Raw genomic sequence first — 13,907 nt, 5'->3', positions numbered from 1 at the left:
AATTTTAAAGTTTTACACAGAACTGTATTAGGACTTTTTTTAGTAAACATTATTTTATTAATATAAGTGACTGGATGAGACTTTCTTGGTTAACAACTCGGGTGTTTTTTGTTGAGTTTTTTTCCTGAATACATTGTATTTTATTTATAATCTTTGCTAAAGAAATTGTTTTTCTGTTTTTATAGTTTTGGTAAGCAGTTTGGAGGAAAAAGAGGATGTGATTGTCTTGTATTAGAGCCTTCAGAAATGATTGTGGTAAGAACTTTAAAGAATGCTGAATTGTTGTGTTTTTTTAATATGCTTCAAATTATAAATTTAAATGTGGTAGGTTTTCAACACTCAAGGAGGTTCTGTTATTTGGATCTTTTAGAGGTTTTAAGTAATATCCAAACCATATGCCACAATGAAATGTGTTTTCCTCTTTCAAAATTTCTCTGATTTCTTGAAAGAATTTGAAATATGACACAATTATACATAACTTTCCAAATTTGGCAATGTATTTTACTACCACTTCATCAGAAAATTAAAGTCTTTGAAAAGGGACCATGATTTTTCAAGTGTTTTTTCATTTCCCATTCATTTTGACTAATAGTCTGTAATCATCCTATACTATGACAAGAAGGTAAAGAGGTAGCAAAAAATAGATACAAATTGGATCCTTATAAATAAGAAGTGGTCTAGATCTTAATATTTTCACTTTTTAAATATTTAATATAAGTTTTCTTCTAAAGGTATATTTAGGGATTAATTCTTTACCCTCTCTTAAGAAAGCTAGGTAGTTACTAGAATTTTAGAAAAAAAAAATTTTTTTTTTAACATTGAAAACACTGAAGAACACAACTCACTTTCACCTTGTTCTGAAATGAACTACTAGAAAATAATTTATACTGAATACACTCACTGTTCTATTGGTGTTTCATATAGATCATCATGTCAGCTGATTTGATTTAAAATATTGAGAAAATACGCTTGAATTCATAATGAAGCACTTTAATGTCAAGCCCCAAAACTTAAGAATTTTTCCATTTCATGGTGCTGTAGTCAAATTAACATCTTCAGATACCTTCTGGTTTTTCTTCCCCAAACTGGATCATCTATATATAGTACCATGGAAAATTTCATGTATACAGCTGGATTTTACATTCCTAAATGGCAGATTGTCTTATTCAGTTTGTTTTTCCCATAGTATTGCAGAGTGGTGCCGACTAGTAAGTACTCAGTGAATATTAATTGAATTCAAGTCTGTTCAAGGCATGGACTATGTATTGTTTTACATTACACTCTTTAAACATTCCAAGAATATTTCTGTCAAGAAACAAACAAAAGTCTAAAGGACTACTAGAGATAAAGTGAGAAAAAGGAGGATAAATTCAGTGGTTGATCCTTTATTAAATTTTGATTGGTGGAGGGACAGCTATAAATGATTTGTCATAGTTGATGAAAATTTTAATATGGAACTGGATTAGATATTGAATTTCCTGACTTTATTCTTAGAAAATACAAGGAAGGAAAAGGAAAAAAAAATTATCTTAGAAACAATTTAAAGGTACTAAGGGAGAATAGGCACAAATGAAAATATAACAAGGTGCACTGAAGAAAAGGAAGAAAACAATGAAAATGAGACAGAGATGAAGTAAAAAGGTCAGAGAACATTGCAGTGACAGGCACAGGTCATTATATATCTTGTCATAACTTACAAAATCTTGTGGGAGAGAGTTTAAACTATAATATAAACTATAATACACACTGGCAGTGCTCCTATATGTGTCCATCAATTTTAACAAATGTACCACACAAATGAAGGATGTAATGTGGGAAAGTGTGGGAGGGGAGGGAGGGAAGGCATAAGGGAATCACCTACATTTTTTATGTAACATTTATGTAATCTAAGTATCTTTTAAAAAATAAAGTCTCTGACATTTCACAGGTCAAAAAAGGAGGGGGGGTGGTGGTCAGAGAAAATAACAGAAATGGAAGACAGTCAATGAAGGAATACATTCATGTTGAATCCAATAAGTAGAAAAACAAGTGAAAAAGAACTGATATTTAAAACTGTATTCAAAGAAAATTCTCTAGCAATTGAAAAGCACCTAGTTATATGCATTGAAAAGACCCACAGGATAAGAGAAAAATTAGCCTAGAATGATTATCTCTGAGACATTTTTTAATAAAATGATTAGATTTCGAAGATAAAGAAAAAATCCTCAAGACTTTCAGGCAAACATTACATAAGAGACAAAGTAATTTAGATTTTTTAAAAACCCACTGAGAGGTGTGGATGTGGCTCAGTCAGTTGGGCACCCACCTCCCACATGGGAGGTCCTGGGGTTTGGTTCCTGGTGCCTCTTATAGAAGAAGAGCCGATGCAATGGATGGATGCAACAAGCAAAAACAATGAGCAGACAGACGAGGGGCCATCTTGGGATGGCGTGCTGACCCAGTCGAGGCATCCAAAGCAAGACAATAATAGAGTAGCATTTTTTTAAAACTCAGTTAAAAAGTGTGAACTTTCAGGTATCAGGTTATAGAAAGACAGTTTTCAACCTGAAAGATTATCAAATCTATTAGAGGATAGATTTATTTGAGCAATAGCTGGGAAAACATCAGAAGCAGTGAAGTTGACCATTTAAAATATATACATGTATTGCTATGACTAAAACAAAAGTAAGGATTAGGCAGGGAAGAATATTTACGTGTTGCAACAGGTAGAAATCATTCAACTAAAAAGGAGGGAAAAGAAAAGTGAGAGGAGAAAAGAATAAGTTTATTGATTATTGTTGGCCAATAATATAGGTGGGAATAAAATTCAATAAGCATTGCTAAACTAGAAAATATCAAGTCTTTTTTTATTTTATTCTCTTAACAAGAAATAAATTAATATGTTATTTCATGGATTATGGCAGAAAGCATGAGACTCTTGGGTCAGAAACAGAGAACTTTATTTTCATAGTTTAGTAAACAACATAAGCATTATAATACTTGTATAGATTTAAGTCCTCCCCACCTACAAGGGGCAGTGCTGTATGGCCCAGTTGGATGCCACACATGTAGTGGGTTTGCATTGCAGATAAGAAACACTGAGTTTGGGGATTCCATTGCTTTTCTAGTGAGCAAACCTGCCTTTTTTTTTTCCTGGAGAGAAATGTTGTCATCCCTTAACGTTGCTCCTTACAAACACAACTCTTGGAAATGGACCAGTTGAGCAGTCAGTGCCTTGCATTCTTGGCAAACCCTACAAAGTGTATAGGCACACAAGAGAGCCAAGGAAGACTGTCTTTCCCAACAGATGGTAAAAGTTTAAATAAGAAAACATATGGATCATAACAAGTGTTGGCAAGGGTGTGGAGAAATTAGAACCCACACATTGCTGATGGGAATGGAAAATGATGAAGCAGCTTTAGTAAACAGTGTGGCAGGTCTTTCAAAAGATTAACATAGAACTACCATATGACACAGCAGTGACATTCAATTCAAGAGAATTGAAAACAGATATCCACACAAAATCTTGAAAACTAATGTTCTCAAAAGCATGATTCATAATAGCCAAAAAGTGAAAACAACCCAAATGTCCATCAGCTGATGAAAGGGTAAACAAAAGTTGTATATCAAGACAAACACACACACAAACAATGTAATATATCCATACAATGAAATACTTTTTAGCCATAAAACAGAAAGAAGTATTCCTATGTTGCAACATAGACAAACCTGGAAAACATTTTGCAAAGTGAAAGCCATACGTAAAAGACACGTACTGTGTGATTCCATTTATATGAAAAGTCAAGAACAGACACATTCAAAGAGGCAGAGTGTATTAGTGGTTGCCAGGGTCTTGAGAGGGTAGGGGTCAGGGAGTAACTGCTTATAGGGTTTCTTTATAGGGTGGTGGAAATGTTCTGTAATTCAGAGTGGTGATAGTTTCACAAGTTTGTGAATATTCTAAAACCCATTGAGGGAAGCAGATGTGGCTCAAGTGATTGGGCTCCCATCTACCATATAGGAGGTCCAGGGTTCAATTCCCAGGGCCTCCTGGTGAAGGCAGGTTGGTCCGTGCAGAGAGCTGGCCTGTGCAGAGTGCTAGCCCACACGGAGAGCTGGTGCAGCAAGATGAAGCAACAAAAAGAGACACAGAGGAGAGACCATAAGAGACTCAGCAGACCAGGGAGCTGAGGTGATGCAAGAGATTGAGTGCCTCTCTCAATCTGGAAGGTCCCAGGTTTGGTTCCCAGTGCCACCTTAAGAGAAAATAAGCAAACACAGAAGAACACACATTGAATGGACAAAGAAAGCAGACAGCATACCCAAAACAATGGGGGGACAGGGGACAGGGATAAATGTTTTTTAAAAGGTCAGTATAAAAACCATTGAATTGTGCACTTGGGCACTAAGGATATTTTAAAAGGCTTAAGTACAAAGATAACTAGTAGAAGAAAAATGTGTTTTCATAAGTTCAGAATAAATGTTTTTAATTGAAAAGGAAAGATACAGAGCTCATAGAAAAATAACATTGTATAATATGCATAATTATAAACTATCATGGAGTTGAAACCAAAAATTTTATCAATAAATGAGATGTGCTTCATTCACTTTTTAAAAATTCAGTTGGGCTCAGAAAATAAGGTCCAATTACGTACTGTTTATAAGAGAAATTCCTATAGTGAAATGATTTGGGAATGCTAAAAACAATGTGTACTAGACAAATGAAAAGAAAGGGAGTGGGGGAGGTATAGTAAGCCTGTGATGGTTAGGCTAATGTGTCAACTTGGCCAGGTAATAGAGCCTAGTATGGTCAAGCAAGCCCTAGGCTAATTGTAATACAAAGGCATTGCATGGACATTAATTATCACTTAATTGCTTGTATATAAGACTGATTGCATCTACTATCACCTGAGGAGATTGCCATTAACAATGAGTGATGGCTCATCTAATCAGTTAAAGGCCTTAAAAGGAGAATGATTTCAGTGTTCAAAGAGAGAATTCCCATCTCTCCTTCATAAAGCCAGCATCTCCTGGGGAACTCAAGGAGGATCTTCATTAGGGTTCCTGTCTTGGAGCTTGCCATACAGAATTTGTGCACCCCCACGGTTGCATGAGACAATTTTATAAAATCTCATACTATTTACAGATACCTCCTTTTGGTTCACCTTGGTACCGGTAGTGGTTCTTGTGAAATAGAATCTTAAAAATGGAATTCTGAATTGGTTCTGGTATATTTTGCAGTAGGCTCTCTACTCTGATTAGATTCAAAGTCACAAATGACTCTGTTTCCAATAATTAAGAGGCCACTGACAGTCCATGGCATGTGTTGGCAATAAGGATATGCAAAATATCACCAGTGGATATGACTACTTCCATGCGAGACTCTAGGTGAGAGTGTTTTTAACACCTTAACAGGTTGGTGGAGTTAAAAGGTACAGTGATATTGGCTGGCTGTTCCTAAAAACATTGGATACAGTTAGTTACAAAAGAAAGGGATGAACTGAAGGCTGCAAATTTGCAATGTAAGCACCACAGGCATGATGTGAAAGTTTTTGTATGTGCCCTGAAAGAAAATCTTGTTTCATGTAGCTGCACATTTGACATTTCTGAAAACCAAACTCACCATCTCATTGGCAAGTAGCAGAGTTACAAAGGAAACTAAAATCTCAGCCTCGTGGGGTATCTGTGTTGAAAGTCTAGGCATGGATTGGAAAGGAGTAGAATGCTATGGATTGGGATAGACTTGGGAGTGGTGATGATGGCAGTGAGTGCATTGAAACCCTATATCCTGTGGAGACTTTGCCAGATAAACCTGTAATGGTCTGGCCCTGAGGAGATAGCCATCGGACCTCCTCCCTGCCTTGAGGAAACTCAAAGTCAAGCCTATACCACCCAACCTCCAGCCTGAGCCAAATAGTCCCAACCTCTTCTCTGCCCTGAGGAGAGGACCACCTGCTCAAAGACCTCTGATATCCAGCCCTGTACCTGAAGAGATAAATCCTTTCTCACCAGATGAAACTGCAATGGAATGGCATCAGGTGATTAGCATGCAAATCACTTCTATTGCTTCTCCTTACATCACCAGACCTATAACCAAAGTCATAACTAGCTCCCAAAGGTGAGGTACAAAGTATGACCCATGAGAAAGTATGCTATACTCCAAAAGAACTGCATGCCTTTTCCAATTTATATAGACAGAAATCAGGGAAATATGTTTGAAAATGGATATTAAGGATATGGGATAATGATGCAAGGAATATAAAGTTGGATCAGGCTGAATTTATTGGTAAGGGCCTGTATTAGTCAGCCAAAGGGGTGCTGATGCAAAATATCAGAAATTGGTTGATTTTTATAAAGGATATTTATTTGGGATAGAAGCTTCCAGTTACCAGGTCATAAAGCGTAAGTTAGTTCCTTCACCAAAGTCTTTTGCCATGTGTTGGAGCAAGATGTCTGCTGGTGTTCAGGCTTCCCTGGTTCCTCTCTTCCCTGGGGTTCGTTTCTCTCTGGGCTCAGCTCCTCTGTTTTCTCCACAAGGTCAGCTATAGACTGAGGCTATCTAGGCTTTGCCTCTCTCCACGAGGCCAGCTGTAGACTATCAGGTGGCTGGCTCTGTCTCTCTGGGGCTCCTGCCATGTTTAAGGAGCCATCTCTATCCCTATGTTCTTCTCCTGTGTGTTCACTTCCTGGGCTCCAGCTCAAAACTCCCACTAACTCTTCTGCCATGTTGTTTTCTCTGTGAGTCCCCATCCACCAAAGGGTCGCAACTCAATGCCCTAATAACATGGCCCAATCAAAGTCCTAATCATAATTTAATCAAATAAAAGTGATACCTCTGACAGACCAGTTTACAAACATAATCCAGGAACTATTTTTGGAATTCGTAATGCCAAACTGCTACAGGACCCACTAAGCAGAGATTGTGAATTCAGTGTTGTAGCTCAAGGGGTTAGAAAAGGATCCAACTCTTTGTTTGATTGGCTGGATTAAACATGGACCAAAAGATGGCTAACACTGCCTGAGGTCGAGATGCCAGAATTGCCTTGGTGTACTGTAGATGAAGAGATCCAAAAGCTTAGCGATATTGGTATGTTAGAATGGATTTACCATATAAGACCTGCCCACCCATCCCAGGAATGTCCAGAGGGCACACCTTTCACCAGAATTGTGGGGAATAAATTTGTGAGACCAACTCCATTTCCCTGAAAAGCTCTGTGGTTGCTCTTCTCTGTCGTCCGGATATTATTGTAGGAACTGCTGTAATGGAACTAGGATCCTTAAATATTATGAGGATGACAGATTTTGGTCTCGTAAAAGTCAGCTATCATCAGTTAATCACTGAAGACAAGGGGGTGTGTGGCTACCACAGTGAAAGGCAGACTCAAAGCAGCAGTCAAATTAGTCTGAGTCACATAGACCTGTGGTGTTGGGTAGTAGTATATGGGGCATCTAGAAGTGAAATAGATGGGCTGTCTACTAAATTCCTACTTTATCTGTATAAGCAGAAGAGTTCTAAGTCAAGCGAACAGAAGGCTAACTTGAATTAAAGAAATAGTCACGGTCCCTTATTCAATTTCCAGACTTGAGAGTTTCAGACTCAGAGCCCCTTGAATGAGGGGAAGGCAGCATCCTCATGGGCAAGGACCCTTTTACCTTGCCTGAAATTTATACTGCTGCTCTTCTTCCCAGCCTTCCCCAAAGAGACTTAGAGCTTTTTACCAGAGTAATAATACATTGGGGAAAAGGAAATGATCAAACATTTCAGTATTATTAGACCCTGGCTCAGAAGTGTCATTAGTTCCAGGATACCCAAAACATCACTTTAGTCTACCAGTCAGAGTAGGGGATTTTGGAGGTCAGATGATCAATGGAGTTTTAACTTAGGTCTGTCTCACAGTGTGTCTAGTGGATCCCTGGACTCATTCTGTGGTTATTTTCCCAGTTCCAGAATGGATAATTGGAATAGACATACTTGCCAACTGGAAAAATTCCCCACATTGGTTCCCTGACTTATGGAATGAGAGCTATTATGGCAGAAAAGACCAAGTGGAAGCCAAGAGAACTGCCCCTACCTAGCAAAATAGTAAATCAAAAGCAATAGCAGATTCCTGAAGGGATTGCAGAGATCAGTGCCACCATCAAGGTTTGAAGGATGTAGGAATGATGATTCCAGCACTCTTGTTTGGCCTGTGCAGGAAAAGATGAATCTTGGAGGATGGCAATGGATTATCATAAACTTAACCAGGTGTGACTCAAATCACAGCTCGTTTGAGATGTGGTATCATTGCTTGAGCAAATCAGCACATCCCCTGGTACCTGGTATGTAGCTTTTGAACTGGCAAATGGTTTTTTTGTCAATTGCTGTTAGTAAGAACCATCAGAAAGATTCATTTCAGCTGGCAAGGCCATAGTATACCTTTTCCGTCCTAATTCAGGGGTATATCAACTCTCCAACCTATTTCCTAATGACCACCGGGACCTTGTTCAGTCTCTCCCTCCAAAAAGACATCACGCTGGTCCATTAAATTAATATCATACTGATTGGACAAAAATGAACAAGAAATAGCAACTACTCTAGACTTACTGGTAAGGCATTTGAGTGGGTGATAAATTCAGTAAGAATACGGGGGCCTTTAATAATACAGGGACCTTCCACCTCGGAGAAATTTCTAGGTGTCCAGTGGTATGGGGCATATCAAGATATCCCTTCTAAAGTGAAGAATAAGCAGTTGGATCTGGCCCCTTCTACAACCAATAAAAAGGCACAACTCTGAGTAGGCCTCTGGATTTTGGAGACAACATAATGGTTGTTTTGGTGTGCTACTCTGGCCCATTTACTGAGTGACCAGAAAAGCTGCTAGTTTTGAGTAGAGACTAGAACAAGAGAAGGCTCTGTAACACGTCTAGGCTGCTGAGCAAGCTATACTGCCACTTGGGTCATATACAACATATTCAGTGGTGCTGGAAGTGTCAGTGGCAAATAGAGATGCTGTCTGAAGCCTCTGGCAGGCCCCTATAGGAGAATCACAATGCAGACACTTGGGATTTCTGAGCAAAACCTTTTGTCTTCTGCAGATAACTACTCTCCTCTTGGGAAAAAGCTTTTGGCCTGCTACTGGGACTTAGTACATACTGAGTGCTGAACCATGGGCCACCAGGTTACCATGAGACCTGAGCTGGGTATTGTGTGACCTGCCAAACCATAAATTTGGGTTTACACAACAGCACTCCATTATAAAGTGGAAGTGGCAGATACAAGATAGGGCTCGAGCAGGTCCTGAAGGCACAAATAAGTTACAGTAGGAAATGACCCATATGCCCATGGCCACCACTCCTGCCATATTACCTTCTTTCCAAGCCCACAGTTAGGGGCTCTTGCGGAATTCCTTACAATCAGCAAGGAAGTACAACAGACCTATTTTACGGATGGTTCTACGTGATATGCAGGTACGACCTGAAAATAGACAGGCAGTAGCACTGCAGCCTCTTTCTGGAATGTCTCTCAAGGACAGTGGAGGTACTGAGCAGAACTGTGAACAGTGCGCCTGGTGGTTCAGTTTGCTTGGAAGGAGAAATGGCTGGAGGTGTGTTTGTACACATAGACTGTTGTCAATTATTTGGCTGGATGGTCAGGAACTTGGAACATGATTGAAAACTTGGTGACAAAGAGGTCTGGGAAGAGGTATGTGGTTAGACCTTTCTGACTGGGCAAAAAAACATGAAAATAGTTGTGTCCCATATGAATGTTCACCAGAGGGTGACTTCAGCAGAGGAGGATTTTGATAATCAAGTGAAGAAGGTAACCTGTTCTGTAGATGACAGTAAGCTTCTTTCCCCAGCCACTCCTGTTATTGTCCAATGAGCTCATTAACAAGGTGGATATGGTTGTAGGGATGGAGGTTATGGAGGCCTAGCAACATGGGCTTCCCCTCACCAAGGCTGACTTGGCTACAGTCAATGCTGAGTGCCCAATCTGACAACAGTAGAGACCCACACTCAGCCCCTGATATGACATCATTCTCCTAGGTGATCAGCCTGCTATCTGGTGGCTGGTTAATTGCATTGGACCACTTCCATCATGGAAGGGGCAGCAGTTTGTTCTAACTGGAATAGACATGTTCTCCAGATATGGGTTTGCCTTTGCTGCACACAGTGCTTCCAAAACTACCATCCCTGGACTTACCGAATGTCTTATCTGCCTCTGTGGTATTCCACACAGCATTATTTCTGATCAAGGAGCCTGCTTAACAGCAAATGATGTGACGGAATGGGCACATGTTCATGGAATTCACTGGTCTTATCATGTTCCCCATCCTGAAGCAACTAGAGTTATTGAACAGTGGGATGGCCTTTTAAAGACTTATTTACTGGGGCATTGTTCTCCAGGAGGCTGTGTATGTTCTAAATAAGCATCTATGCTATGGCGCTGTTTCCCCATAGCCAAGGTGCATGGGTCCAGGAAGCAAGGGGTGAAACAGGAGTGGCACCACTAGTGTACCCTAGTGATCCACTAGGAGGATTTTTGCTTCCTATCTCTGTGACCTTAAGTTCTACTGGTCTACAGGTGTTAGTTCCAAAAGGAGGCTTCAATCAGTGAACCACAACAACGATTCCATTGAACAAGAAGTTGAGATTGCCACCTGGCCACTTTCGTCTCCTCATGCCTCTGAATCAGGAGGAAAGAAGGGAATTACTGTACTGGCTGGTGTGATTCATCCTATCAAGGGGAAATAGAACTGCACCTACACAATGGAGCTAAAGAAGGGTTTGCCTGAAATATAGGAGATTCCCTAGGGTATCTCTTAATTCTTTCATGCCTTGTGACTAAAGTCAATTGAAAACTGCAACAACCCAATCCACACAGGACTACCAATGGCCCAGAATCTTCAGGAATGAAGGTTTGGATCAGGCAGAGAACCATGGCCAGCTGAAATGCTTGCAGAGGGTAAAGGGAACATAGAATGTGTGCTGAAAGAAGAGAATAATAAATATGAACTTCGACTAAGTGACCACTTACAGAAAGGAGGACTGTAGTGGTTGTGAATATTTCTTTCTTGTTTTGTTACAAGTATGACTATATGTACATAAAACAATTACCTTTGTTTCTTTTCCCTATCCTTTTCCCTTATATGACATAAGTTATATTAGATTCATGTCAAAATAGTTAAGGATGTCAAATTTAAGAATTAATATTACCCAAGGACAACCAATTCTGGAGGGATTTAGTATATTTCTCGTTGCACACAGGACAGTTGAGTATTAATCAGCAGGAAAAAAATGTTACTGTTTTCACTTAGCAATTAAATATGGTTTAAGGTGATGTTTATGGCTGCCTAGTTGACAGGGGGTGTGGTTAGGCTAATGTTTCAACTTGGCCAGGTAATGGTACTCATTTTGGTCAGGCAAGCACTGGGATGATAGTAATGCAAGGGCATTTCGTGGACTTTTGTTATCATTGAGTCGGTTGCCTCTCTGGCTGATTACATTTGCAGTCAGCTGAGGAAATTGCCTTCAGCAATGAGAGATGTCTCATACAATCAGTGGAAGGCCTTAAAAGAAGTGATTTCAGGATTCAGAGAGAGAATTCACAGCTGTACTTCACACAGTAAGCATCTCCAGGGGAACTCACTGAGAACCTTCTTTGGAGTTTCTGGCTTGCAGCCTGCCCTATGGAAATTGGGGCATGGTTGTGAGACAATTCTATTGATATAAAATCTTATAATATTTATAGATATCTGCTGTGGGTTCTGTATTCCTAGAGATCCCTGAATAATACATACACCAAGCTCAAATAAAATAAAAAGTTAACAATAGAGTAAGTTAAAAGAAAGCACAGAAAGGAAACCTTGATAAAAATAAGCAAAACTTAATGTGTTGGAGAATAGAAAGCTAGTAGACCTGTTGATTAAAATATACAAAGCACTAAGATTAATAAAAGGGAGAAGATTTAAGTATATGAAATAAAAATTAACTGGGAAGTTGGGGAAGATGGCTTCTAGAGTAGGCAGGCAGGGTTCAGCTCTCTCACTAAAACAATGGAGAAAGGGTGAAAAGCTGCCTGAGGGTCCTGATTTGGGGCTGCTGCAGACCAGGACAGTGCTGTACAACTCCCAGGAAGGCAAGGGACAGAGAGGTGAAGAACCCAAAATAACAAACATGAGTTACCAGACCCTAGTGGCACCTGGGAAGGGTTCCTACCCCACCCCCCACCCCCAAGAAATTAAGCAAGGATAAAATCCCTGCCTTACTGCAGCCAACTGAGGGGGGAAATAGATGTCTTCCTCCCAGTCAGCTGTTAAAAGGGAAAAGGAACAGGGAGTCAGGGTCCTTCTCAATTTGCCAGGAGAGCCTGCTTTGAATGGCTCTGGCCAGACCAAAACACAGAAAAGTAGAGATTGAAAGAAACACCTCCATGGAAATGTGCGCCAACAAATACCATCTTCTGGCCAGTCTGGAAATTGCTCGGGGAAAACTGTTTTAGGTCTCTCTTAACCCGAACTCCTAGCAGAAAATCTGTGCCCTGTTCATGAGTCCCTGGCCCGATTTTAGTAACTTAAGCTGAGGAATTTTAAAAACTGAGTATAAGTTGAACCAAATATCAAAGAAAACCTGTGGGGGAAAAAATAGGAAGTGAAATTGGCCATCAAAGTAAATTCAGCAACATACTCATATGCCTAGACTTTAGCCAAAAATTACAAGCCCTACTAGGTAATAGAGATAGCCCAGCCAAAGGAATAAACTAAATATCCTGAAGAGATACAGGGTTTAAGGCAGTCAGTGATAATCACACAAATCTTCTAAATCAATTCAAAGACTTGAAAAAGAATATGACTAAAGAGATAAAGGATATAGAAGATGGCACTGGGTGAGCATAAAAAAAAACAATTTGAAGGCCTGCAAAGAAAAATAACAGAGCTTATGGAATGAAAGACATGATGGGTGAGATTAAAAATACGTTAGAGGGAATGTAGCAGAACTCACCTGGATAGGAATTCATTGCTTCGTGGTTATTCTGTGAGTCTCCACCCATCAAGACTCTCCAAAGAGTGATGAGAATCTCTGGAGTACATGGACAGTGTCTAGCTAAGAAGGACAAACCAATGCACCAGGCCCTTGATATTGATGCTTATACTTCTGAACCTTGTTCTTGTGCAGTTAAAACTTGGCTTAGTAATATATTTTGTATAAAGGTTACCTCCTAGGCCCTCCTTGCTGCTCAAATGTGGCCCCTTTCTAAGCTAAACTCAGCATTTAAATTCACTGCCTTCCCCCCAAAGTGGTACATGACTCCCAAGGTTGATCTCCCTGACACCAACTAAATGCATTGGAGAAAGACCTAGACCAAAAGAGGGAAACATTGAATGCAAATGAGTTTTGATGTCTCTAAGATTTCAAAGTGAGTTAGGAGGTTGTTCCAGAGGTTTTGCTTATGCACATCTCGGGAAGATTTCACTGTGTGCCATGGTAAATGGTTCCTCAAGTAGGGGTACTCCTGAGGACTGTAGACACATCTAGGTATCTAGGCAGGAAAGACAACCCAGGAAGTCATCACCCCATTAGTGGGCCTTACCTTGGAATATATGATAACCAATCTCCCCCAGCATATCAGTGAGACTCATTTATAATTTTCCTACACATTGGTCTTCTGCCCCATTTATTTGAACATATAATTAGCACTATGCCATAAATATATGTCCCAGAGTCTTAATCTTTTGGCTCTTCCTGAGCTTGTTGAGCCCTGAATCTGAGCAGAGCAGTAGCCAATATCTACTCTCCTGTTAATCAGACTCACCCAGGACAACTAAGAAAAGGATGATGATGGACAACATCTGTCCCAAGAAGCAGAGTGTATTTGTAACTATCCGCAAGACAATTCCATCTGTCTGCCCCATGGTATCTAAGCTTCCTCTCAACCGGAAGCAGGGTGG

General features: G+C 39.9%; 1 protein-coding gene across 4 annotated transcripts in view; it reads left to right on the top strand.

Annotated features, from left to right (window-relative positions):
• The window catches only part of RAPGEF6 (Rap guanine nucleotide exchange factor 6), a 273,773-nt gene that overhangs the window by 68,902 nt on the left and 190,964 nt on the right, over window positions 1-13,907 (top strand). For all 4 annotated transcript variants that reach the window (XM_058278054.2, XM_058278041.2, XM_058278050.2 and 1 more), the window contains exon 5: window positions 186-255. In XM_058278054.2, coding sequence (XP_058134037.1) covers window positions 186-255 — 70 coding nt within the window. The remainder of the gene's footprint in view (window positions 1-185; window positions 256-13,907) is intronic.

This window comes from Dasypus novemcinctus, chromosome 2, assembly GCF_030445035.2.
Source record: "Dasypus novemcinctus isolate mDasNov1 chromosome 2, mDasNov1.1.hap2, whole genome shotgun sequence".
Lineage (NCBI taxonomy): Eukaryota > Metazoa > Chordata > Mammalia > Cingulata > Dasypodidae > Dasypus > Dasypus novemcinctus.
The sequence above is the reverse complement of the archived record's forward strand: the minus strand, read 5'-3'. Positions and strand labels throughout refer to the sequence as shown.